This window comes from Falco cherrug, chromosome 13 (genome assembly GCF_023634085.1).
Source record: "Falco cherrug isolate bFalChe1 chromosome 13, bFalChe1.pri, whole genome shotgun sequence".
In the NCBI taxonomy this organism is placed as follows: Eukaryota; Metazoa; Chordata; class Aves; order Falconiformes; family Falconidae; genus Falco; species Falco cherrug.
In genome coordinates, this window is record NC_073709.1 from 21,689,796 (window position 1) to 21,716,451 (window position 26,656).

The following is a 26,656-nucleotide window of genomic DNA, read 5'->3' on the forward strand; positions in this document are numbered from 1 at the left end:
GGATGCAGAAGGCCATGGCACCACACAGTGCACACCACCTGTCCCGGCTGCTCTATGGCACTACAGAGGCAAGGAGCAAAAAAGCCATGAAGGCAACAAGCAACACCTGCTTCATCTGCCTCATATTTGGCAAAAAATTGCACAATTGCTCCCCCAGCATGCCAAGACAGGACTCCAAATACAAAACTAGGGGTTCCTCCTTGTCCAGGGAGCACAGGAGCCACTGCCTGTGCCTGGAGTCACACAGGGGATGGGGGAGAAGAAGCAGCACCATCTCCACTCAGGTTCTGAAAAGAGTGGTTTCTGACCAGGGAATGGAGTGCCTCTCCCTCTGCTAGGTGGTTGTTTTTTTTTTTTTCCCCCAGTTAGACAAGAGCAGCATTTTTTTTTCTGTCATATTTTCAGCACCTCTGCAAATATTCCTCTGTACTGCTCAGCACTGGCACATGGTACTACTTATGAAGGAGAAAACACAGAACTCACTGCAAGCAAAGGATGAATTTTATTTACCCTTCCATATATTACAAATCTCTCCTGTTGATTTAGAGTTCCTTACATCAATATGGCGCATGTGTCAGGCATGACCGCACATCACTGAAATCAATGAAGTTAATGTGAAATTCAGAGGGGACAAAGCGGTAACTAGAATGGGGAAGCAGTGATACTTTAAAACTTTGAAGTGGCCCATCAGGGAGTTAATACCTGTGGTACAGAGCCCAACAGGCTGATTTGGGTGATAAAGGCATCTCTGGCTGCATGAACTTGAGGGTCCCACGGATGTATCTCGCTAGTAACTTTTTGATATAAATTGTACTGTGAAAGCAGCACACTAGGCCTTAACACAGAAATGAGTTTGCAAGATCTGGGCCTAAATATTCAGGCAGTGTCCCCCACACTTCTCTTCCAGGAAGCTGCCCTTTCCCCACGGCTCTGCCGCCTGTCAGGTAACGAAAAGAATTCTGAAATTATTTGGATTATTTTCCTTCCTGCCACAGCCCACGCATTTGTGAAGCATTACCGAGGTAATGAGCAGTTACAAAGGGCATCACTGCCAAAGGTGGCAAGGTAAGGGGGGAGATTGTGTCACCCTCCAGCGGTACTGACCGCACAGTCAGTATTTACAAGCACGCTGTTTGAAACAACAAAGCACAGAACAATCCCCATGTTCTGCAAGTTACACAAGCAGCTCCTATGTGGAAGGCGCTCCCTGCCGCACTGACAGGCCGCGCTGACCATGGCGGGCCCCCTCAGCGCCGACCGCGGCCCCCCGCTCACAGCCCCACCGGCCGCCGATGGGCGGCCCCACGCACGCCCCCCTTCCCTCCCCCACCCCACGGCCAGCAGCCCGCCCGGGCCGAGGCGCGCCCCCGCTGCCGGCAGGGTGCACGCGTGGGAGCCCACGCTGCCGCCACGGCTGCATAATTTTTCCGTGAAGTTTTTTCTTTCTGCCGGCGGAGCGCGGTCAAGTCCCAAAAAAGCCCGTTTTCCCTCCAAAAAGCTCTGTGCTCCAGGTGAGGCTCGAACTCACAACCTCGGCATTGCTCGGCTTTGTACTGCTGTATAAGTACCGCGCGCTAACCGATTGCGCCACTGGAGCCCTGACACCAACTCCTCCCGAACGGTTTATCAAGGACTCGCCCGGCCCCGGCGGGGGAAGGGCGGAACGCCCGCCTGCGCCCCGCGCTGGGCAGCGGCCCTGGGCCGCCCCAGTTTTCTGCCGGGGCGGCGCTCTCGTCATTAACGCCCGCGTTAACCACAGCGCGGAGAGGGGAAAAGGGTGTCGGCGGGCGCTTGCGCACCCCCAGGGCGGGCGGCGCCCGCAAGCACGGCAGGCAGGGGCGCCCTGGCCGGGACAAAGCCCTCCCGCCCGCTGCCTCCCCAGGCATGGCGGGCAGCGCGGCGGGCCCGCGGCGGCGGGGAGTGCCCGGCCCCTCCGCTGCGCGGGCGGGGCCAGCGGCGCGGGCGGGGCAGGGAGCGCGGCCCGGAGGCGGCGGGGGGCCGCACCGCCCCCTGCGCTCCCCCCGGCCGGCGGCGGGGCGGGAGGGGCAGCGGGCTGTGCCGCGGCCTGCGCCCCCGGCCGCGCACGGGGCCCGCCGCCGGCTGCAGCGGCCTCTGCGTGGCCTGCTGCGGAGACCAGCCAGGGCGGGGCGGGACCGGGCCTCCGGGCGGCCCTCGGCAAGAGGCGGCGGCCCCCGCTCGGCGAGGCTCATCCGCACACCACGTTTACAGCGGCGGGGAGACAGGCAGTCGCCTGTCGTGCTCGGGTCCGAGCCTGGGGAAAAAGTAACTCGTTAGTGCCAATAAACGGTTGTCATTAGTGCCAATAAACGGTTCTCTCTAGCTGGCCGTGAGCCCTAGGGCTTTGTGGGCTGATTGCCGCTCCACCGCCATGGTGAGCCACACAAGGGATGCCCTGGCACCTTCAAAACAAGCAGTACAGGTTTAAAGGAACCATATACAACCATTTTTGCATGATGGTTAAAAGAAATAACCAAGAACATTTAGGTTTATCCTGGGTGGATAACTCATCAAGGGCTTACTTCACTTTAGTACAAGAACTTTACTATGGAGCATCTGTAATACAAAGATGTCACATATATAGGGTCTAAACTGCTTGTTTCAATACCTGAAGGTTTTGTCTTGCTTATTCCTGAAATTCATGGATGGAATCAGCTGCTGTAATGCGAAAATCCTGAATAGATCTAAAAGGCTAACGTTACTTTATATACAGAAACTACACTGTGGATATGATATATTTCCATGCTTCAAAACAGCTGCTAGGAGAAAACACACAGCCTAACACACTTATTGAAGTATACTGCTAATATGGATTTATTCTGCAGTCAGGTCTGCCTTTATGTGGCAGGAAGATGGTAAACATAACTGGCATCAGCACATATATCAACCCAAGCAGTGCTCCAACAGCTACATGGTTCAGACGGAGACGCTTTCTTTTCCACCCATGCTTAGGCATTGTCACCATATTTACTTTCCTAGACAGCTTTGTTGGGTTACCAACATAAGTACTAGAAAGCGTTTTCCTTTCTACAGCTACTTTACAGTGGGGCAAAGCAAAAAGCCCTGGGCATTGCATTACAGGGCAGGTGGCTGTAGAGAGTGCTACACAGCGCTTTGGGTTTCTACAGCCTCTAAAAATGAACTGTTGGTGGCCCAGCAGCAGGTGACAGGCACTCAGCCAGTTTTAAGTAAATAGCACTGATCTTCCAGCTACTTTTGGCAGCTTGAGTGGCAGCTATGTGTGACTTCATTACCTCCACCCCCCACCTCTGATCCATAAATGAGCTGAAACCTTTTGAGACCATTTTGGATGGAGATGAGGCGCTTCTCACTTGTCAAGAAAGTTGTTATGCTGTTGGTATACTGTAGGCATTACTTGGAATATATTTCAGTGATATACACCATTGGCAGGTGAAGTAACATTCAGTTGCTGTATCTGACCATTGATGAAGGTGGCTGGCATGGAGAAAAAGAAAAAAAGTTCATTTCCTAAAGGAATTTTCCATTATCTCATAGGTTTAGTTAGCATACCAGAAAACAGCAGCTGCCTTCATTACCCTTAGCAGGGCATCATTACCCTAGAAAATGAGATATTCTGTACCATGTAAAGATTGCCGTGAACACAATTTCATCCAAACAAGTGGTTTTTTTGGAAATACAAGAACAATGGGAAGAACCAAAGCTGAAGCTGTGAATGTACAGACAAGCTCTTTATTGCAAATTTAACCTTAGACTCAGCCAAGACAGAGGACTCAGTGAGTCTAATTTTGGTGTTCATATAGATGATAATCACTGCTTGTTGTATTTTAATCAGCCTCTGCATAAAAACAACAGTGGTAATGGTGAAGATTCTAGTAGTCTTCATGGGATCTTTAACTCTTCTGTTGTGCTTTGTAGTTCACTTGCTTCTTATGTTGGTCCCCACAGAGACTGAGGCCCTTGATAATATGTTTCTGATATAGCAGGAAAATTGGCCACATGAATTAGTTTTTGGGCACATAAACTGTACTTGGGTTCAAGTAGTAGGTTTGTTACTGATTGGGTTTTTTGTTTTCAGCAACTATATAGAGTTTGTTAACATAAATAATTCTTCATTTTTTCAAAAGTACTTCATTTGTATTTGTTCTGAAAGTACAAACAGAAAAAGCATAGAATTGACCAAAAATAGGAAGCATGTTCAACCAAGTGAAGTGGATTATTTCATTATATCTATGTCTTCGTTTTTCCATTTCGTCACAATATTAAAAAAAAAAAACAAACAAAAAACCCACGGAAGTTAAAGTTTCCTAATGCTGCAGAATGCTTGCTTCCTGCTGCTTGCAGAATCTCCAGATTATCACTTCATTGTAGATCTTTAAAAATAAAGAATAATCTTTAACACCAATGTAGATAAATTGCTCTCTGTATTGCACAGGGATGGAAAAGCAAAGTTGAAATGATACTAAAAGGATTTTATTCTCAAATTGCTGGTGAATGCAGACCTCTCCTAGTGAAGATTTTTAAGAATACTTCTTAGTGCTAAGTATGAAAAACCCAAGGCTTAAGAGCCAATTTGCACTATGCTGTTTGCTTTCAAGAGTAGAATGAGCAGAGTGGAGCAAGTAGCATCCATGCTTGCTGGCTTTGTGGCCTGTTTCCCTCTTGCCTTCCCGGGAGCTCTAAACCATTCTAGGTCTTTATTATCAGTTCTTTAGGTGAAAAAAAATAACATAGTAATGGAAAAATGACTAAATATCACTTTAACACAGATAAAAATCCTGCCCAACAAACCTGAATCACTCTTCTAAACAGAAACACAGTAATTTAGCTTATGTGCTTTTTGTTAACATACCCTGTTTGCTGGACACCAGCTAGTAAATATAAATCTCTAATAGGTCTGATGGTTGGTGAAGGTAGGAAAATAGAATAGGTACTGTCCTAAACTCATTTTTCCACACTACCACTTTTTTCGTGCATGGTTAATGCAAAATGTGGATTTTTGTGTAGCAGTTTTGTGCTTCAGTAGTCTTGCACTTCTCTGGCAGCAAAAGCTGACAAATTGAGTCCTTACCTTTGTGTAAAGGGAAGGATCTGAACCAAAAGCAAGAGCAGACACTCCAGCTGCTGGAACAGGCTTTGATGGATGTGAAGAGTCATTGCAAAGTAGACTAGCAGGAAAAATTCAGGCCCCAGTCAGGTCACGAGACTTACGTATTTACTTGAGTCTTACAGAGAATGCAATGCTGGCTCTTTTCCTTGCCTCTCAAATACACTTCACAGAAATAGGGTTTCGTGGCCCAGTACTTCCAGGTCATGCAGACCATTTCTTAGCTCACCTAGAAAAAAAAAAAAAAAAAAAAAAAAAAAGCAATGTTCCATTATACCTGTTATACACATGGAGAGGCCATTAACTATATTCTGTATTTTTGAAAACCTATTGATTTCAGAAGGTTGCAGAAAATTCTACCCTGTGATAATAACATCAGCTTCATAATAATGGTGAATTTTATAAGTGAACTTCATTTGTTTCCTCCCTGAGTAGGTCTAGCTATTGGGTTTTCATACCTCCCTCTAACCATAAAATGGATTTATGAGCCTGCAACGGAGACACTTTTCTCTGCAGGTAATAGTACCTTGTATTCTGCCTAGTGGAAAAAAGTGGAGACTAAGGATTAGAGTAGGGGTTGTGAACAACAGCCCTGCAGTTAAAACTGGCACATTAATATTGAGGTGAGCAAGGCTTGGCTCTATCAGTTCCAGGGTCTGTGCTTTTTCCTACTGTGGCTTTGTACAATCTCTTGGGTTTCATGCCCGGCAAATCGGAGTCCTGCTCTGCAATACACGCTACTAATGATGAGGTAGAGCTCAAAACCACAAACTGTGGTCATTAAAATAGAGTGTCTTCTATTCTCCTGGTTCTGCCAGGCTGGGTCACAATTCCCCTAAGGGAAAATGCATTTTGAGCAGAAGATCTCTTTCCTTCATAGCTAAATAGTGTGCCAGCAGCCTACAGTACAAAAAGCACTGAAATATTCCTGTCTGTAGGTTCAAAACAAGGCCTAATGACTTTGCTATGCACTGGTGTCTCACCACAGCCATTCTGATGGTAGAAATTTGGTGTCCTAAATAAATAATGTGGATTTTTTTATAATTCAGAGAAATAATAATTATTCTGGCCTTATTTCAGAGGAAATGATTGCCATTCCCATTGTGATTGTACTAATATAGCGGAACTGTAATCCACATGTGGATCTTTTTATCCCATAATAAATGGATTTTCTTTTACCAATTATGCAATTAAACTAAACTGCAAAGAAGTGATAGAGATGAAGGTAAAACAGAGTCACCCTTACTGGAATAAGAGCATGGTATTAGTTCAAACTCACACTGCATTGCTTTTTTCCATTGGAAATTTATAATGGTATAAGGTAAAGAACTCCCAAAGTTGTACTGTTCCAGCATGCTGACTCTTCAGTCCAGCAGCTGCACTGCTTATATGAGCAAGCCATGGAGGATGTACCAGTCACTTTTAAACAAACCATATTATAACTCTATACCCATAAGCATTCATCCACTAAGCATAGTGTAGATACAAGCAAAAGACTAAGCTATGTCAAGAGCAACTGGAAATGCTAAAATTTTGTAATGTCTTGGGGGTTTTTTGATTACCACCCATTTCATGTATTTTAGGTCTGAAAATAAATGTTTACACATTTGCTTGTTAAAAAAATGGAAGTGGCAGGGAACAGAATGAGCAATCCTGTAGGAACTATGTAGATGTTGATCAGAAACTAATGAGGGAATAAAGACTAATATGGATCTGGAAATCCTGGAAGTTGTCAGTTTCTTGTTTGCATAATTTGACGACAATATGCTGCGCTTTCCCAAAAGGCATCACTGCAGCAGGTTCAGCTCTGCAGCAAGCCCTGCTACAACATTGGCAAAGAGTGGCTCAAATTAAAACGAGCATTTATGGAGAGCTGCTTTGGGTTTTACAAATGCAAGAGACATCTTTATTTTTGTTATTTGGCAGAAGAAGATGGCAATATTTTTAAACACACACCCCCAAAAATTCAGCCTAAGGAGGTTGAGGGGAGGTGGTGAAGAGGAAATGGGCCTCTTTTATGAAGCCTGCAATACCTATATATAGTAATACATGTATATTTTTTTATATATTATATGTAACTAAACTTTGAGCAACTGTTCTCAACTTGCATTTAGCTTTGAAACCTGATTCTGTGTTAGACTTAAAGGGTGTGGATGCCCATGTCTTGCCCATTTTCCTAACTCTCAGTTTGCCTATGCAACAAGGCAGTTTTTGTGGAGAGGTACCGGACACACGGTAGTTGATGCAGTAAAGAGAAATAAGAAACCTCCTGTGGGCAGAATCAGTCTCTGATGAGAACAGATATTTAAAAACACAAGTCAATTATTAGCTAAGCTGCTGAAGCATTAGTACTCGTTACGCAGTAACCTTTGGCTGATGGACCTGTCCCTTTGACACTGAAGCCTGGAGACACCTCTTCTACCAACCAATCCCCTGGGCTCTGGGGATGGAATCGCACGCAGTTTGCTCATGGGAAGAGCAACTCTGCGAACTAATATCTCTGTCAGAACTTTCATAGCTGGTGGACCATGGAGCTTCTTGTAAATGTAAGAAAATGGATAGAAGAAAACAAAACTGCGTTTTTGCCACCTGTGTGTAATAAGCTTATGTAAGTAAATGAAGGTTACGATTTTTTACCCAGTTCTTAGATATATAAATATTTCTAGCTATAAGAGGAAGCTGCTAAAATGTGTACATGGTAAAGATTAGTAAGGAACTGTAGTTCCTCTCAGACTGCAGGCAGGCAGAGTGCTGTTTCAAAGAACAGAAAGTGACTGAAATCTGTTTTGCAGTAACACAGCAGAAGCTGTAAAAATCAACTTAAATGTAAGATATTTGCCTTAACTCAAAGTCTCTTGTAGGCAATTAGACAGGGTTACGGGAATTTGTGTCAGGCCCTGTGACAATAAACTCACAGAAATCAAAGGAGATGGCATCATATCCACAAATTATAAGATTTAGCTAACAGATTGAGTGCTACCAAATTACAACCTGAAACAGGTGTCAGAGCTTCTGAGAGTCATTCCAGCATTGCAGAGGAACCATAGCTGCAGGAGTGCTCAAAAACCTAAAAAAACCCAACTAGCAGGACATATCGCTGAAAGATAAGGAGAAAGGAGTGGCAGGGACACTGGTGGAGCAGGTTTCCAGGGCACTTCCAAAGCTGTCAGGGCAGGATAGGGAGGCTGAAGAGGCAGCTTAAATCTGTTAACCATATTCTGAATGAGAAGCTAATATAAGAAAAAAGTGTGGGCGTTATACAGTTGTACAGCATGCACATTTTCACTGTGAAAGCTTGTGAACAAATTCCAGTGTAAATAACCCAATATGTGGTACCTTCTAGTCGCAGTATTAGCAAGGATGTCTTTTGTCAGTGAAGCTAAGGACAATATATTTTGCCTAAAACTCTATATACAGGCAGCTTTAGTGAGAAAGGATTCTCTTTAAAGAGTGATATAAGCACAGTTTTTATTTAGAAAATAAAAAGCATTTTTCTTGCTTTTAATTAAAAAAAACCCAACCAACTTCACAATTTTAATCATTAAAAAAGTATCAAAGCATATACCTCTTGCCCTACCCTGAAGTGCTACCTCTAATCAAAAGCCAAATGGGCAGCACTGTAGCAGAGATATTCATTTCCATTTACAGGTGCAAGAGTTACTTTTCAAAGTAATGGTTGCAAGACAAAGATATGGTAAAGGGCATGTCCTGACTGAGATATCTGTGTTGAAACCACAGTTGTATGTTTAACTGAGAAATTATGAAACTTGAATCACTTACAGTAGTTTCGTAGTGGGAGAGAATGAGGAAAGTGTCTTCTTATAAGTGTTTTCATTTATTTTGTTTTCAAAATGGATTTAGGAAGCATTTTGTAAAACATATCCATTTCTAAGACTTACCAACTATGGTGATAAAATTTTACCATTTTGCGTATATGGAATATTCATGGTTTTTTTTCTCATCAGTAAGATGACCCTTTTTTGTTATTATTGCAGTGTTCCCTATGCCTGCCAGCAGTTCTGTGTAATCCCGAGGTAACTCTGGAACATGACATCTATCATAGGTCTTCCCTATAAACTTTGCAAGAAGCCACAGTGAAACAAGGAACTTTTTTTGTGATAAAAATTGCATAGATATAAAAAAAAAGTAATCCATTTTTCCAATGTAGCTTCAGCCTATGAAGGAAAGGAAAGCCATCTACTATAGGGATTCTAGGTCTCTAACCACCTGCTCTGTGTGCTACCTAAATGTTTTCAGGGTCTTCCAATAAGTTTTTAGGCGATTTTCCAAGAAATTACTAATAGATATACAACATCTTTTCAAAAGCTTGATCCTTTACATGCTCAATAGAGATCTATAAGTCAATCTTCTCACTACTTTCTACATCACTGTAAGGCAACCACCTCAAAACATTTAAGTAACTTACAATCTTATATTTCAAGAGAAAATTAATGGTTAAAATCTAGGTCTTACAGCAAATCAGTAGGACTCCTGGTGTCTAAATTTATTATGGCTTTCAAGATTTTATTTAGTTGTATTCCATACACTGGAGAAGATCAAAAGTTTCGAATACCTATTTGGGATTTCAAAACAAAACCTCAGTTCCTGAAGCACTACTTGTTTAGATTTTTACCAAAGTCAAGAAAAGGATACAATGTAAGAGCTGCAAGTTAATTAGATGTATCTTAATGACACTACCTTGCAAATTTAAATGCTTTTTAACCTCAACAATGAGCAATTAGTGCAAAATCAGAACTCTTGACATAGCTGGTTTTTACAGGGTAGCTATGGCAGTTTTAAAGCCCTTTTTTGAGTTCAGAATATGATACTTACCATAGGGAGACCTGACAGTTATCATGGAGTATTTGATTCTTCATGGTCTCGAGACGTTTTTAAAAGGTTGCCTGCTGGTACCATTTTCTTTATGTGGTTAAAAAGAGAAATGTAAGAGTATATAAAACTTAAGAGGCCATTGATTAGCACCTCATTCTAAAAATAGTACAACCAAGTCATTCTCACACCCCTGAAACCTTTATGATACTCTTAACTGCATTTTGGCAGTCTTAACTGAAACTGCTTTCTGTTCTTATGATTTTTCTTCTTAACTTAATGCAACTGTATTAACCAGACAACTTTATTAAGTAATATGAACAAATAAACATATTGGAGTTTCTGCTTGTATTTCATAGCTGGAATTTTTTGACGATGTCATTATATAATTGTTAATGATGGGAATGATTAACACATAGTTGCCTGTTTGTTATGTAAAACTCAGCTAAATCCATAGGGTAACAGATTGGGAGATTTCCCAAACAAAAAGTTAAGCAACAATGATTTTTAGAGCAAGATTTTCACCTTTAGTTATTGAACTACTAACAAAACTGTCTGGGTTCCTATTAAAAAATTAACTCGTCTTAACAGTGGGCTACTAATTGTAAACTAATTGGATATTTGTAGACATTGATAAGATCCCCTCTCTGTCATCTCTTCTCCAGGCTAAGCAGACCCAGCTCTCTCAGCCTTTCCTCAGAAGGGAGATGCTCCATTTCCCCCTTCACTGGACCTTCACAGCCCTCCACTGGACCCTCTCCATTAGTTCCCTGCCTCTCCTGAACTGGGGAGCCCAGAACTGGACACAGCATTCCAGATGTGGCCTCACCAGGGCAGAGTAGAGGTTCCTTCTCATGCACCCCAGGATCCCATTGGCCTTCTTGGCCACCAGGGCACACTGCTGGCCTGTGGGCAACTTGCTGCCCACCAGAACTCCCAGGTCCTTCTGAGAATAAGCTGAGAATAGCTTCTCTTAATTAAGGCTTTTAATTAAGGCTTAGGAGGTGCTGCCATAGAGGCACATCATTCTTCCCCATGTTGCAGGGGAGTGTTGCTCTGCTGGTTCTTTGTCACTAGGATCTCCTGTTAGCCCAAGTATTGCCCAGAATTTCCTCACTAAAAAGTAGAGGTCAACACACCTCAATTCACATGTCAAAAAGAGCTTAAGAACAAATTCTGAATCACAGCTAAAAGGCCTGATTTATAGGGGTTTTTAGCAAATGAAAACCTGGTACCTTACCTCTTTATTAGTGTAAGTGGACTGACAGATACTTGGGGTGATACCTATTTTTTGTGGTAGCTGAGAGAAGTGTTCACTGGGGCTTTTAAAAAGGGCAGTTATGATAAAGGGCCTGAATTTCCTTTTCTGAATTAGCCATAGCCACAGTGAAAGCATTGTAATACTGTTCCACCTTAGCAAAACCAGTATAAATAGAAGAGAAATTAGCTGATAATTCCTACCATCAGTATCTCAGTAATTCTGCCAACGAGAAAAAAACACAACCTGGTTTTACCTTTATTAACCTTTAAAAGTGTTTTACCTTTACAGATCCTGATCTGATCAGCTGAGGTTGAAAAGACATTTTCCTGTTGTTCCTCTCTTACACAGCATTCTTTATCTTTACAGTTCAAAGCTCTTTCCACAGCTGGTAACTATTGTTGTCCCCTTTCAATAGCTGGAGGCACTGAAACACCATAGTGGGATGTAGCTGGCCTCAAGTCACCCAGCAAGACAGTAGCACAGGGAAGAGATGCATCCAAGGTCTTCTGAGTTCTCATTCTGGATGTGGCTTGTCACTCAGCATTGTTTGATTGACTCACTGTCCTCAAAGAATTAAAAAAAATACTTATAGGAAATAAAGAACATCATGAGTGGAGGTAGCTTTAAAATCTCACTTTCTTTCCTAGGCATCGCCATCAATTAAATGTGATGTTTGTTGGAGGGCCAAATGAAAGGAAGGATTATCATATTGAAGAAGGCGAGGAGGTAACCTATAGGCTGTTTATATTTTGTTGTTTTAATTGATTTAGTGATTAAAATCCAGCTACTTTTGAAGCTACAGCTACAGATTAACAATGCCAGGCTCAGTGATGTTGTATTTATTAGATCTGTTCAAAGACTTAAACAGAATCATTCACCAGAACCACACACCATCTGTGCACTCCTTTGAAACAAGCTCATGAGATCAGAACTGTTTGGCTATAATTCATTTCCAACAGGAAACAAGAGAAAATGTTCTGACACATCAAAATGTCTCATTTCAACATTTTGGAACAAAACTTTGGAAAGGTAACAATATTTTTAAAGTGATATTTTGTTGCAGAAGATTGATCTGTATTTCAAAATTTCAAAAGTACCTTTGAAATTTAAAAATTAAAACTAAATATTTTGAGTGGCTTGAAATTGTATTTTTCTGGACTTTGTGAAAGTAGTCAGCATTTTCAGCTTTCATTCAGGTTTGGAAGGTTAAGGAACAGAGTCTCTAAATAATATTCAAAGCTGTGCCCTCTACTGCGCATCTTCTGTACCAAAGGAAAGCCACCCCACTGCTTTGAGTGGTGAGTAGCCATTGTGTCCAATACAGAATATAGGAAAAAAGAGTAGAAACCTATTTTTTGAGTTTTTGATGGAACTGTCTGCTTGGCCTGAGGACTCCTCTGAGTCAGAGCTATCGCAGCTGGCTCTGAAGGAACCCTAAGGGAAGGGGGACACTAGAGGCCTGGCAGTAAGAATTTCAGGGTGGGAGACAATTTCCCATGCTTCCCAGCAGAGTAATTTAATTTCATATAATTACAATAAAATTTGGCCACCTGATTTTAAGTACCTTTGGAAACCCAAGCCTAAGCATCTACATAGTTCAAGGCAGAAATGAGTTAAGTTTAGTAAATCCTTTCACAAATAAACAAAAAATTCTGTTTACTTACCATTGAATCATTTCTCACAAAACCAACCCAGCCATTTCACAATAGGCTTCATTTTCTGTTACAGTTGTGCTGAGCAGGTGTTGTAGTCACCATAACCGCACCGCTCTGAAAGAGCAGATGTTATCACTGAGTCATGCCAGCTTTGGGTTGCCACCATGGTCTCACAGCCTACCCGTGGCGGTGGGCACAGGCACGTCCGTCACTTACCAGGTTACCCAACATGGTCCATTATGTCCCTCATCATCATCTGCTGTGCAGGGGGAGCTCTGGCAACACCCATGACAATGAGGTCAGGTTGTTTGGGCTGGTAAGAAGGTAAGCCAGGTTTCAGGGCAGTGTGTGTAAAGTGACTGTTGCTAACCAGAAGGATTTAGCATCCATCATATATTTACAAGGAAATTCCAGAGATACTTAGTTGAGAGAAACAAAATGTGGTTTTGTCAACATCATTATGTCCCTGGGGAAGAAGCAATCCCATCTGTAGCATGACTGCACAGAAAGCACTGAGAAGATGATGTGCACTGATGTTACGGTATATTAAGTGCTGTATGTTAGATTAAAAAAGAGTTAATTTTGTTATCAAGGTCAACTACATCAAGGTTTGGCAAAGCATTAAATGAAGGTACATGAAGGTATATAAGGAAGTTAATGATTCCAAATATTTTTTCTGTAACTTAACCTTTTTGGTTTTATACAAGTAATTTTCTTGCTCTGAAGAATACATTAGAGCTATACACTAAGGGAGAACATACAAAAATGAGCTTAATTTAACTGGTATGATGATTTCCACTACAATATTAAACATATGGTATTTTTTTTTTAGCTTTCTTTACAATCTTGCCTCTCCCTGCATCTCTGAGTTCATACCAGATTATCCTTGGTCCCTCACCCATTCCTGTACCGTTTCATTAAAAAAAAAATAAATCTATCTTATCCTCCCCTTCCCTTAAAATGAAAGTTAGAGTAATATAATTTACCTCTTTTTTTATTATTATTTTGCAAGATATTCCTGTGTTCAAAAATAATCTGGCCTACCATTAGTAAACCTAAACCTATTGTATGACTTCCCAACAGTATAAATAGTTAGCCGTATCTATAAAGACACAATTTAGATCAGTATGCAACAGTATAGTAAAATATTGCTAATTCAACTGGAAACAAGACTTTTTAGGTATCAATACATCCTCATTTACATAAAAAATTTTCCACAATTACTCATCAACCAAATAATGGAAACATAAAATTCCTGTCAGACAGGAAAACTGGAAACATACCCATCAGAAGCGTTATCAGTTACGTATCGGTTTCACATATGGGCCAATTTTGTCCACTTTTCTGGAGGTACAATGTAGTGATAGCCAGGTACGGCTTTTTGTCAGACACATTTGCACCTTCCTGTGATCTAATTTAGATCCATGTTTTTCATTAGAGAAGAACTGTGAGGCAGAGAGTAACCTCATAAAAGGGCATACTCCTAAATTAGGCTTGAGATTAAAAAAACATTCAAAACCATGTTCGGCTCATTATTTTGGCAGACAAAAGGTCATTTATAGTTCTGAGTGATAATTCAAAAGACAAATTATATAGGCATGCTGTTAGCAGGCCAAATCATGAATGCAAAACCCCACAAACTTTTTACGCAAATTTAGCTGATGTTATTCTGCTAATATTCTGATAGCAAAGAAGGGTTGGTTTAGAAAAGGAAGTTAAATTTAGGATTGTTTATAACTGTTCATTCATTATTTTATGCCTGTTATCACACAGCTTGTAGCATGCCCTGTGGCATAACTTGCACTTGTCAGCCTGCAGTTCACAGCAGTGAAGGGTTCATGTGCAGCAATAAGGGCTTTGGAGCATCCTCCTGCTCCCAAGCTGTTCTCTGCTGGTGCTGTTAACGTGCAGGTGTATCAGGAAGATCACCCTGGCTGGACAATTATGAGAAAAACAGAGGCTTGATTTGGATGCTCTTCAAAGCCTTTTAGGATTGTCTCCTGAACAAGTAATTTAGGCTGAAATGACAGCTAGTCTCACACACTATTTTTCCTCCTCTCAACAAGCAGGAGTTTTCTAAATATGTAACTCAACATGTTCTTCCTTCTTCGTTTTCTCTGTACTACTTAACTTCTTTCTTAATTTTCTGTGCACTACTTATTTGCCATCCCTCTGCACAGAAGAGATACCCGAGACATTGTTTTCAGTTGGACAGGTTTTACACGGAGCAAGCTGCACCTTGCAAGAGATAAAACATTCACATTCTTTGGCTTGACTTTACCACTATGTCATATTCATTCTTTTTCCTATTTGTAAGTGTTAAGTTCCCCTGTGCTCCTTTCTCCATCAGAACAGAGAGAGAGTCAACAAACATCGACTCAGGTGTTTTCTGCCTCTAAATCAGACTCCTCCTCAAAATGAAACTGAATTGCTTTGGGAAATGCATCTTCTGTTGAAACATGCAAAATCCTGCTGTGACAATGCAGCCATATAGCTATACAGACAAAACTTTCTTAATATGCACTAAAAAGAAAGTGTCTGTGCTATACAGCTAGTTTTGTGAGGTTTTCATACGAATAATTCTTCCAATGTACCGCATTTGCCAAGAAAGCTTTGGATTACACGGACTAGCGACTACAGTTCTTGTGTAGTCAACTTGCTGAGACCACTGAAAGTGTATGTGGCGGCCCTGATGTGATGCTCAGCCTTGGTAGCAGGTAACTTGGTAGCAGGTGCATGCCAGGTACCAGGGAACAGTCCTCAATATACCTTTGTCTCTTGAACTTTGCATCATACAGTAGCATTTGTAACAAGAAGAGTTTCGGCACTTAGCTCACAGATATCATGGTACATTTATTGCATTTTTCCTTACTTACAAAGCCTGAGGGGGGAAAAGATGTTCTAATCTTACCTTAAAAAAATTCATGATAAAACTTCCAAAGAAATAAAGAGAAGAAGATGACTGAAGGGGACTACATTTTGGAGGAAGTTAGTGACAGGCAAAAACTATAATCATAGCAAAGCTTAGCTGTAGTAAAGCAATTTCAGATTTTCTTTACTAATTGCATAGGCTGCTTTGGGGGAAAGTGAGATATGCTAACAGGTAAATCTAGGATCACAAAAGCAGTTAGGCTTCTGTCTCTTTGCCCACTTCACCACTTAAACACAAGGAATCTCAACTAGTTAACTTTGATTTCTTAAGAATTTATATTCTGACATTGAGTGTACATAAAAGAGTGCAGTTCCATGCAGAGGAATTCAAATCAGCCTTTCATCTGCCACCTGCAACACATTTGCATTGGCACAATATTATGCTTGGTTGTTAAAAGCCCTGCTTCTCATCATGCTGTGTATATCTTACCCTGGTTTTGCACTCAACATCTAGGTTGTTTTCTATAGATGGAGCCACCTGAGTACTGATACAGCCCCACAGATCACAGCACTTAACACTGCAGGCCTAAAGAGGACTCTCAGAACAGAAATTCCCTCTCCTTTGATCATCTTGGCCAATCTCTTCAGCTTCTTCTAGCATATTTACATGGTCTGACAGATACAGCAACATCTCTGAACAGCTCTGAAACGTGATACAGATTTCGAGTCACATCTGCCACAGCTCATCTGAGTTTTCTAACCTCAGTTTTGATTTCTGTTTGTCCCCCTCACACACACACTACAAGTAAGACTTGGCTCCGGTTTCTGACAAATTACCTGCTTAAATGAAGCCTGGCCCCTTCTTGTAGCACATGCTGCTCTAATCAGCTTGCTTTTGAGAAACCCTCCCCTGGCAGCTCAATTCTCCCTTTACATTGCATGGTGATACTGGATGCCTAAGAAAGAGGGGAAAAGAGGGGCTAGGTGAGCATCCCAGTAGGTAGTTTGGCGGTGCTTATCTCCCCAATAAAACTGAGAACGAGTTGCAGCAAAGCAAGAGAAAACGTTTTGCTTCTTTACTTTTTAAACCCCCCATATTTACCTGATGAAAACTTTTTGAATATTTTAATAAGAAACAAAGCACCTATTACAAAGTAATGAGTGATGGTCCTTTTGCATCAGAAAGATATTGTGGCTTCAGAAGTAAGTTTGCTGCATAGACTTGGGGTGAGTTTTTGCTAGTGTTGAAGTTGTTTCACAGATGACCGGTAACTGAGCAGAGAAAAAACTGAAACCCAAACCCCACAACAGTGTTTTCTCTACCTTCCTTATCTGTTTGCCTTCCAGACTTCTGATGGCTAAAAAACCTTGTGATGAGAGAGGGAGAAAATAGTTTTTCTGTGCTTAAAGAGATCAGTCGCCACCGACCTCTGGAGAGCACCTAGGCTCTACTCCCACATCAGAATTCGATTTGCTCTGCAAATTAATTTAGCACCTAGCAGTCTGACAAGGAACACAAGCCAGGATATGCCAAGTCAGAGCCTAATTCCAGAAGTGGCTGGACAATTCCAAATTCCGCTTTCAGAATCAGTCAGTACGCAAAGTACACTGCAAATTGCAGGTATCTTTAGAGGCCTGTGAATAAGCTCTCAGCTAGAAAAGCCCTCACAGAGCTCTGGGCTCCTACATCTAGGCAGAGGTTGATAGCCAGGGTGGATCTAAATTTAATTGTATACATTGCTGTACATAAGATAAAATAGACTTGCTTTTTTATTGGCCTATACAAATCAACTATAAATACTGTGTTCTTCCCCTACTACATGCTTCCTTTACTCTGCTAGGATACACATACCTGGATGAAGGAACAATACAATTCTCACCATGTTAATGTGGTGGGGATAATAGTTCTATTTTTAAGGTGATATCCACACTTTCTACTATACGGTTGAAATTAATTTCTACCAAGACAAACAGCTTCAGCTATGCTTCCACTAAAGGCAACAGTGAGCTCCCACCTCTTTGCACATCCACCTATTGTCTCCAGAAATGCTGGCATAATTTATTTTATGAGTCTTTGTAAATGACTGAAATACCCCTTTACAGACTTGACTAAGATTCAGCAGTAGTTATGCTGCCTTTCAGTGCGGCTTAACAAAATACTATCAGGTTTGAAGCATGATCAAGAAGGGTGAAGCAGACTAAGGAAGGAGGATGCAATTTTCCTATAGTAAGTAGAGTTTAAGGAAAATTTTAAAACCAAACTTTCAATCTTAAGGTGCTTTCAGGTTAGTTTTCATAGGTATAACTGCAGTTTTAATGATCATATTGAGCAATGTCATGAAAACATATTATGCTTAGGCTTAGGGTAAAGAATGACTTCTAGGTGGCTCATAACATCTAGAGTTAAGTGAGAATTAATAAGAGGATGTGTTTTTAGTATAATCATAACAAGAAGTGCCACATAGTAAAAAAGAAAGCAAAACAAAAGGCAAAAGTCTGGGAAATGGAAGGAAGAAAAGAAGGTATAATAATAAGCAAATAAGCACATTTAGCAACAAAAGGGATAAAAAGACTAGTGAACAATCTTTGTTTCTTTCTTGATCCATATATTCACTCAGAAAGACAAATCCATGTCCATTTTGACCCATTATGCAGTAGTAACGTACAAATATAGGCTTTTCTACAAGGATAAATATATGTGTGTATATAGATATATCGTATGTAACAAGATGCCTTGTCATTAATAAGGTGCTAATAGATTGAAAATGTTGCACATTTTCTCAGTTTTCAGTACTATGGTGGAGAATGGATACCAGATTATCCCAGTATAAACAGACCAATTAGAAAAGCTCATATTTTCAGGTGGCATGAACTGTACTGACTTACTAGCTATATATATATATGCATACAGATTTGTGTATACATATATACGTGTATGCACACCACACACCCCCACCTCCCCAGTACTTCTTTAGTTAGGCCTTGATTTTTCCAGGAGGTGCTTAGGAAAAGGTTAGATTTGCCTGGGAGGCAAAGCTCAGTCAGCATTTAGAAAAAACATTCCAGCAAAAAGAGGCTATGATACCGTATTGGGCATGGACTGTAACTCACTGAGATATTAAACAGTTGACAGTTTTCTTGATAAAAGTTCAGGGTACAACATAAACACAGCAGTAGATTCAGTAATTATTAGCATTTGTATTAATCACAGTTATGTCAGATGATTTACGGAAGACTGAAGGACTCAGATATTTCTCAAAAAAAAGTTTTAAAGAACAGACCATAATTTGCAGTGAAAGGTACTATTTAAATTCAGTCAGAAAACCACTTTTATTGGTAATGTGCAACCCACTTCATTTCTCTTTTCCCATTGCAAAACAATTCTTTTAATTCAAAATCTAGTGTTCAGAATCTTTCCTGATGACGGTGATGCTCGACTACTGAACTGGACGGCTCCTTTCCCTTCTCCAGTCTTTCATTACCAGAAAGTTTGCTTAGCTCTGTGATCCATGGTCACAAGGATAATAAAACCCTGCCTCTCTTGTCCTTTCCCTCATCTACATGACCTGTGCAAGTGTTCAGTAACAACTCCCTCAGCAGCTATAGGGAAGACAGACTCCAAAGCTCAACGTTTCAAAAAGCATCTTTCAATTTCAGCATTACCAGTTCCGTATTACCAATGGCTTGTGTGATAATCCATCAGGATCTTATGGTCTTAAATAAGTCTTTTTTTTGAAATGAAGGAGAGACCATTTCCCCACTCAAATCACTATGTTGTACAATGAGCAGTTAGCCCTGCCAGATGTGCTCTGTAATGAGGGTTGCTATAGCATTTCATACGGTCATTCAGTAACACCAAAGCAAATGACAGGAAAAGAACATGGGGAGATGAGTGCAAGGAGGATAAGTAGCCTGGCGCTGTGGCCATCTAGGAGAGTTATAATTTACCCGTGGTGATGCCCCTGGCACAAGGTGGACTTTCAGTTGTGTAAGAGCTCTCAGCATGAGCTCTTTTCCAATATAACTTCAGTTCTCCCTACTGTGTCATTCCCTTGGGAGCATATTTATTCTTTATGTTCATAGAGGCGATTCTTGAATTCTCAGCGGAATGTATTAATATTTCAACACTCTCAGAAATAATCCCAATTAAAAAAAAAACAATTAAGCTTTTCTAATGTTAGAAATAGGGGGGTTATATACTTTGGTGGTTTCTTCTTTCCCCTATTTATTTTTTGTTTTGCTAAAATTTTAGTGAATTACTGTAAATAAAATTATTTTAATTCTAGTTCTAAATTTTAATGAGATTTCAGACAATTTCAGCTGCACTAGCAATTATATGAATTCATCTGTTTGATTTCTAGATAGGGCAACCAGATCACGGAAAGTATAGAGAAGCTTGGCAGAGTGGCAGAAAAGTAAAGTTGACTTTTTGAAGTATTATGGTTCTGTATTATATAAAATGAGGAAAACCATGCCCATTATTCCAGGTCAAAGAGAGACCTGCTTACAGCTCACAGCACAGTTCTGCCGTGAAACAAGAAGCTAGGTCTGAGCACCTCAGAGCCCCTACAAAGCTGCTCTGAAGACAAAGCTGTGGAAAGGTCACTGAAGACAGAATTATGAGTTCAGTGGTTCTGTCCTTATACATGCCTCAAATGTAATCCTTTTACACACACAGTAGGAAGAGGAGCAGCTGTTGCTGGGCTTTGAGAGTATCCACAGAAATAAAGCAGTACAGCTTCCAAATTGGCAATTATTCCCACATGAGAAAGCTCCATTACAAAATGAAAAAACACATCCAAAAAACCTGTGCATGCATATTTGGAGCTTATTTGGAAAAGTGACATTTAATTTGACTGGATGTAATAGTGAAGACCTGATACATGTAAAATGAAGCTTTATATATAGTGTAATTCACGGATATCTGAACCATAACATCCCAGCTCTACAAAGAGTAATCCCCAGGAGTAAAGACAGAGCAATGGAATTCCATTGGGTTCACAGAATAGCCCTATAAGCAGTTACAGGCTCTTAGACTGTCAAATGTATGTAAGATAATGGAAATAATACATATTTAGTAACCTTTCCAAAATGCAAGCAAAAATTGGAAGCCTGTTGTTTATTGTTAGAAAAAAATATCTGTAAATATTTGCAATTACAGATTGAATGTATTTATACATGTATTCTTTATATATAGAATACAAAGTAAAGAATGTTTTGGAGTAGTCACCTTAATGTTATTTTCCTATTCCTTCAGCTTTTTTACCAGGTTAAAGGAGATATGTGTTTGAAGATAATTGAAAACGGGAAACAAAAAGACATTGTCATCCGAGAAGGGGAGGTAAAATAGGGTTGGTTTTGTGTTGTAGTATGTATGTATATTAAATGAATATTCTATGAAGTATTTAAAAATCAATGTATCCCTGCTGTGCAAGAAATGGCATCAGGATTAAAAAAAAACACCAAAAAACCCAACAACACAAAACTGGATGCAATATAGCAAAGTCCATGTAATTACAGCAAACAACAATACAGAGTGTTCAACATTTCATGATTTCAATAACAGAAAAAAGTATCTGTGAGCATTTGGGATACCCATTCAGACAGTCAGGAATATACTGAGAGGAGTTCTTACTCCCCCGCATGGCATGGAATCTGCCATGTGAATTCAGGTGGGTCATTCTTTTATTTACACATTGTCAGGTACGTACTGCCCACCCACCCAAACTCGCCATTAAGCAAACTGCCTAGAACTTCAAAAGTTCAGAGATTCAGCTATTTTCAGCCTTCTTTAGTCCTCACAGCTACCCTTCACAGCCATCACAATATAAGAACAGTTTTAAAAGAGCAATTTATGGATAAAATGTATCCCGCTGCACTCAGTTATTTTCCCTGATAGTAGTGGACTTGCTGAAGTATAGATTGCAGTGCTCTTATGAGAGTGTGACTGGGTATTTTACTTGGTGTCACTACAAGTTATTAAATGTGCTACAACTGCTACTCATTATTGTCACAAGCCTGAACTGCACTGTCTTTGAATGGATTATTAGATCTAGTAGGGCCAGCCGCTAAAAAGGAAGATATACATTAGACCATATAGCTTGATGTCATTAAAAGTATTACAACATTTTCAATGAAGAAATGGATCTATGTTTTCAAACCTAAAGACAGGGAGATTCTGGTCACAATGGAGACGTACATCCAGCTGAGATCTTGGCGTGTACCAGAAGCATTAATGAAAAGGAGCACACAATATCCTTAGTGGGAAGACTGACACTAGTCTGGGTGAAGCACTGCTTCATTAGCTCTGTTTTGCAGACAGAGAAATTGTAATGACTTGCCCAAACTTGAATAAGGAATCTGTACTGCTGAAGAACAGTATAGGCTTACCACCTTCCTACACAGTCAGACAGGTGCTAGTAAAAGGGTTGTTCTCAAACTTCAGTAATAGGCTTCTAACCAAATGCTTATTCACTTCATCATTTGCATGAGTAAGTAGCTCCTCATTTATTATTTCTGGAGAGAATAACACTCCTCATCATGCAATCACAGGTGCTTCCTGTGTTGCGGGGATGCACATGGTTGATTAGTTCACACGTTTTCGTGAGCTGACAACAACCTTGCTTTTTATTTCCATTTCTGCTACTGAGAAATTGCAGTACCTGTATAAATTCCGGGTGACTTAACTGTTTAGCTTTTCATTTCATTGTGTCTAGCAATGACGATCAAACTGGGAGGAGACCACCTGAATGCCACAGAGGCGGTGCTGATGGCAGTCAGTGGTCATTCACTGAAAAAGCAAGCAACAGTGTCTGCTAAGCTGTTGGTACCAAAGTGGGTGCAGCTGCAAAGGACCAACACAGGATCAACAAAGAGCAGGGGAAGAGTGGGGCAAGGATTTTGCAGGCTGGGGGGCAGGGGAAGGGCAACACAAAGAACAGAGACTTCCTGATACTGATGCTTTCTCATTCCTTTGAACAGATGTTCCTCCTACCTGCTAGGATACCTCATTCTCCTCAGAGATACACAGACACTGTGGGTCTTGTGATTGAGAGGGAAAGATTAAAGACAGAAATTGATGGGCTCAGGTGAAGTATAAACTGCTGGCTAATCTGTTAGGATTTGTAATATAAACTAATTTCTCATGTAAATACAATACTGTACTGTACTTTCCTGATATCTTATCAGATTCCCCCTGGCAATTTTGTACTAATATTATTCCACACATCTATTTATCTATATACACATAACCAGAGATCTCATTTAACATTTGATTTAGTTAAGGAACATGTTGAAATGTCTTAACTGCATGTTGTAGTTATAACCATCTGCTTATGTATTGCCTACTACTATCACCTTAAGTTTTAAAATCTCAGAGCTCTGTAACAATCCAAATTGAAAAAAAATAAATTATCAATTCTGGCAAGCAGAACTTTAATTGCTTTGTAAGCACTGAAAGCAGAGAGATGAAGAAGAGCTTTCTTGGCAGATGTGTGGGAAGCTGGAAACAAAAGTCAATTTTCTTAACACTAGCCCCTCTACATCGTACACACCTCTGCCCAGCTTTTATTGCCTTTTGAGAACAACATCTTCAAAGAAATGAGATGTTTTCTTTGTATTCTAGTGGAAGCAGGACTCAGCCTTGTCCTGTGGTCATACAGAATTCATAAGTCTAAGGCAGCAAGTCACAGCAGTAACATTAGCCAAGTTAGAAAAGCTGTTTTGATATTAACTAGATACAACTGACCAAGGAGAGTGTACAGCTGTTCATGCACTTTATAAAGATTTAAAATGGAGGTAATATCTGTAACATACTGTTCTTTTGCCTACAGCTTTGAATGCAACATAGGTGGTGTCACAGCAGGAAGATTGCAAATATGCAGAGCTAGGAAGATACACTTTTTCATTCAAACAAAACAAAAAAAAAACAAAACTAAAGAAAGAAATAAGAAACTAAGAAAGGGACCATTCAGAAAAACATGTGATTGGAATTCCAAGCTAAAGACAAATCCAGTTCCTTTAAAGCACTGTTCATCTTTTGGCACTTGCCTCTTTTTTCCTTTCATTACAGGTCTGTGAATTGTGAGCACTTACGTTATTAAAATGATATTTTGATCCAGAAACAATTACCCAGTGATTCAGATAACAATGTTTATTTGTAATAAAGCAACATAATTAGCTTTAGGTAACTTTAAGTAAAATAACCTACCTTGTACATGAAGTCTGTGAATGGTAAGAGTTAAAAAGATGCTGAATGCCTTTTTAGGAATCCCAAGTAGATCTAGAGAGTGGCACTCTATCAATATAGTCATGCCTCTGTGGAGAAATGAAACTAAAAGCTACCATATGGTTTGCAGGTGGGAAAAAATAATTGGATTAACAAAGCATAGTCTTAATTGAAAATATCTCATCAGGTGCCTGAAAATAATTTACTCAGAGGTTTTCACACAGATGTGATGAACCTGAAGTTTTGCAAGTGAACAATCATGTCATACTTTTGAACCTACGTTGTCTTTCTGTGTGCTCCTGGGAGAGGTGGGGATTTACAACCAGAACCTCTCATCTTCTCAAACATTTTTCACTCCTAGCCACCTGCAGCAAAGACTGTACAAGAGGCAGTCATAATGAACTTCGAAGTATGCTGACTCAAGGTCTACTATTATGTTACTGTTCCATTATTAATCATGCCTGTAAGACTCGGTCATAGAGTCATAAATCAGAGCCCCCAGCATACCGATTACTGTACAAGTGAAGAATAAGTAACCTGACTCAGTGTTCCAGCCCAAGTAATGATTACATGGTTTGTACTATAAGAAAAATGCACTAGCTAATGTTAATCCTATGGCAAACAAGGACAGAAACAACTAAGTTTGATGTTAGTTGTGTGGTTGAATTCTTTACCCTTAGTAAGATGCAAAGTCCTTGCCAAGTACAAAGCCTTTTCCCAGCTGAGACATCTGTAGCATCTCCCTTCTCTGTAGATTCTCTGTGTTCAAAATCTGTGCTTGCAGCACAGCTTTTTCCTTATTGGAGCCATTAGTAATGCTATTGTATTCTGAGTAGCCTGTGTTTGCAAAACTCGAGGAGCCAAAGAGCTCTTAGAAAGTTTCTGGACAATACATATATAGATACGTAAGACAGACACAAATACACAAATATGCACAGTATAATTATATACTCCTTGTTTCCCTCTTCAAACACACATGCCAGTGACTAACTCAAAGGACGTACAGGACCTATTCACATCCTATGCAACCTATGAGTCACGATATAAGTGCCTGAACTGGAGCATCACTCCCTTACCAGTACACAAACTCTTTTTAAAATCTGTAGGTAAATTTTGTATTTGCTATTCCACAGATTACAGCAACCTTGACCTGTTGATCTCAGCACAATTTATTTGTTAAGACATAAAGTAACACAAGAGAAATGCTAAGTTCCTCTTCAGAATGGTGGCTAAACAACACTTCCCAGATTTACACAGCTGACAACCATCTATTTTTTGCAAAATGAGTCCATAAACCACCTTGATTTCTTATCAGTCCACGCATGGGCAATAAGCAAGTTGACTCTCTGAAATATGAGCATTTATCTCACAGTTGCATGGAAGCAGTTACTGGAAATGGTATTTGGGTCCAGTTATTTTTGCAATAACTACGTCCAAAGTGCAAGTTCTTGGTCCCAAGGGATATGGCAGCAATCATTCCCAGTATTAAATCTGGAGAGTTGGTAAAGGACTTTGGTGACTTAATCTGTGGCTGATCAACAGGACTACAAGGTCCTCCATAGAAGTCTGAGGCTCCCCCCCCCCAAGTCAGCTAACCAAGGAAACAGAAAGCTTCCCTAAATAACCATTCTTCAGAGTCAAGTACACCAGGCTTGAGAATAACACGCTCTCACACATCAAATAGCTGTTTTCTTGAAAAGACTGAAACTGCCTGATCACTTAATAAAAGGATTGACTAATGTTTTTACTTTGTCAGGTACTATGTTGGAGAATCAACTAATGTCCTCTTTGAAAAATGGTTTCACTGTGAAGATCTTGGCACTCAACTTCTACCAATAATTCAAGAGTAAGCTTTTTTCTGTGTAAATTTTAAAAGAAGAGTTAAAATGGTCTAATAGATCTTCATCAGTCTGTGACTTACATAGTGAATTTTCTATTTATGCTGCATTTTACACAGACTTGTTAAAAGTTAATTGGTGCTCTAGGAATTTTTAATCATATCTTGTATACCCCAAACTCATTAAATCAGATTTAAAAAAAATATAAAAATCAGGTGCTCCTCACATCTACCTGGAACATACTTTTTGAACAAGTAAAAGCACAATGCTGCTAAGTGCAAAAAGAATTGAATGAGGAATTACCACTGGTTGATGCAAGGTTAACATAATCCAATTAATTGCCTTAGGGCTTCTTTTGCTTTAATCTAAGTACTTTTAATCGATATTATTCATGAATAATAGGACTGTGGCATATTTGGAAGACAGCTGCTTTCTAGGAAATATGTGAATGTCATCAACAAACAGCAACTGTTTAACAGATCGATTAAAGTGAACAAGGAAATTGTTTAGTGACATGAATTTTGGTGGACTTTAAGAAAAACCCTGTCAATAAAATAGGTACGGCCCTATTTTATTATATATATGTGTGTGTAACGTATATATGCACACATATGTATGCGTGTATATATATTGTGAATACATGTGATAGTAGCTGAGGATGTGGCACATCAACACAAAGCTTAATGGCCAGCATTACTGCCTGTTCTTTGTTAACCTACAGAACATGAACGTGACTTTTTACTGGTGTTTAAATGTTTATTATTCCAGGTTTTTCAATTCAAGACAATATCAAACTGGAAAACCAAATCCAGGTAATGCAAATTAATTATAGAATTAGAACAATTACCACATTTATCAAATATCAAATTA

General features: G+C 40.1%; 1 protein-coding gene, 1 long non-coding RNA gene and 1 other non-coding gene across 6 annotated transcripts in view; 1 reads left to right on the forward strand and 2 right to left on the reverse strand.

The window, feature by feature from the left end:
* Window positions 1–1,503: 1,503 nt before the first annotated feature.
* On the reverse strand, window positions 1,504–1,597 carry TRNAI-UAU (transfer RNA isoleucine (anticodon UAU)). The gene is made up of 2 exons: window positions 1,560–1,597; window positions 1,504–1,539 (listed from the first exon to the last, which is right to left on the reverse strand). It is a non-coding gene; the product is annotated as a tRNA-Ile (tRNA).
* A 2,118-nt stretch (window positions 1,598–3,715) lies between these two features.
* On the reverse strand, window positions 3,716–11,604 carry LOC129737266 (uncharacterized). Of its 2 annotated transcripts, none has more exons than XR_008734947.1 (3): window positions 9,938–11,604; window positions 5,069–5,333; window positions 3,716–4,143 (listed from the first exon to the last, which is right to left on the reverse strand). It is a non-coding gene; the product is annotated as an uncharacterized LOC129737266 (long non-coding RNA). The 2 variants fall into 2 exon arrangements; XR_008734946.1 differs by having other exon boundaries at window positions 3,716–4,370.
* Window positions 7,497–26,656, forward strand: part of HAAO (3-hydroxyanthranilate 3,4-dioxygenase) — a 35,851-nt gene continuing 16,691 nt past the window's right edge. Inside the window, exons 1-7 of one of the 3 annotated variants that reach the window (XM_027802061.2) lie at window positions 7,497–7,712; window positions 9,100–9,138; window positions 11,843–11,921; window positions 20,979–21,062; window positions 22,703–22,809; window positions 25,705–25,794; window positions 26,555–26,598. In XM_027802061.2, coding sequence (XP_027657862.2) covers window positions 7,633–7,712; window positions 9,100–9,138; window positions 11,843–11,921; window positions 20,979–21,062; window positions 22,703–22,809; window positions 25,705–25,794; window positions 26,555–26,598 — 523 coding nt within the window. In that variant the 5' untranslated portion in view covers window positions 7,497–7,632. The remainder of the gene's footprint in view (window positions 7,713–9,099; window positions 9,139–11,842; window positions 11,922–20,978; window positions 21,063–22,702; window positions 22,810–25,704; window positions 25,795–26,554; window positions 26,599–26,656) is intronic. The other 2 variants (XM_027802060.2, XM_005436976.4) reach the window with 2 other exon arrangements.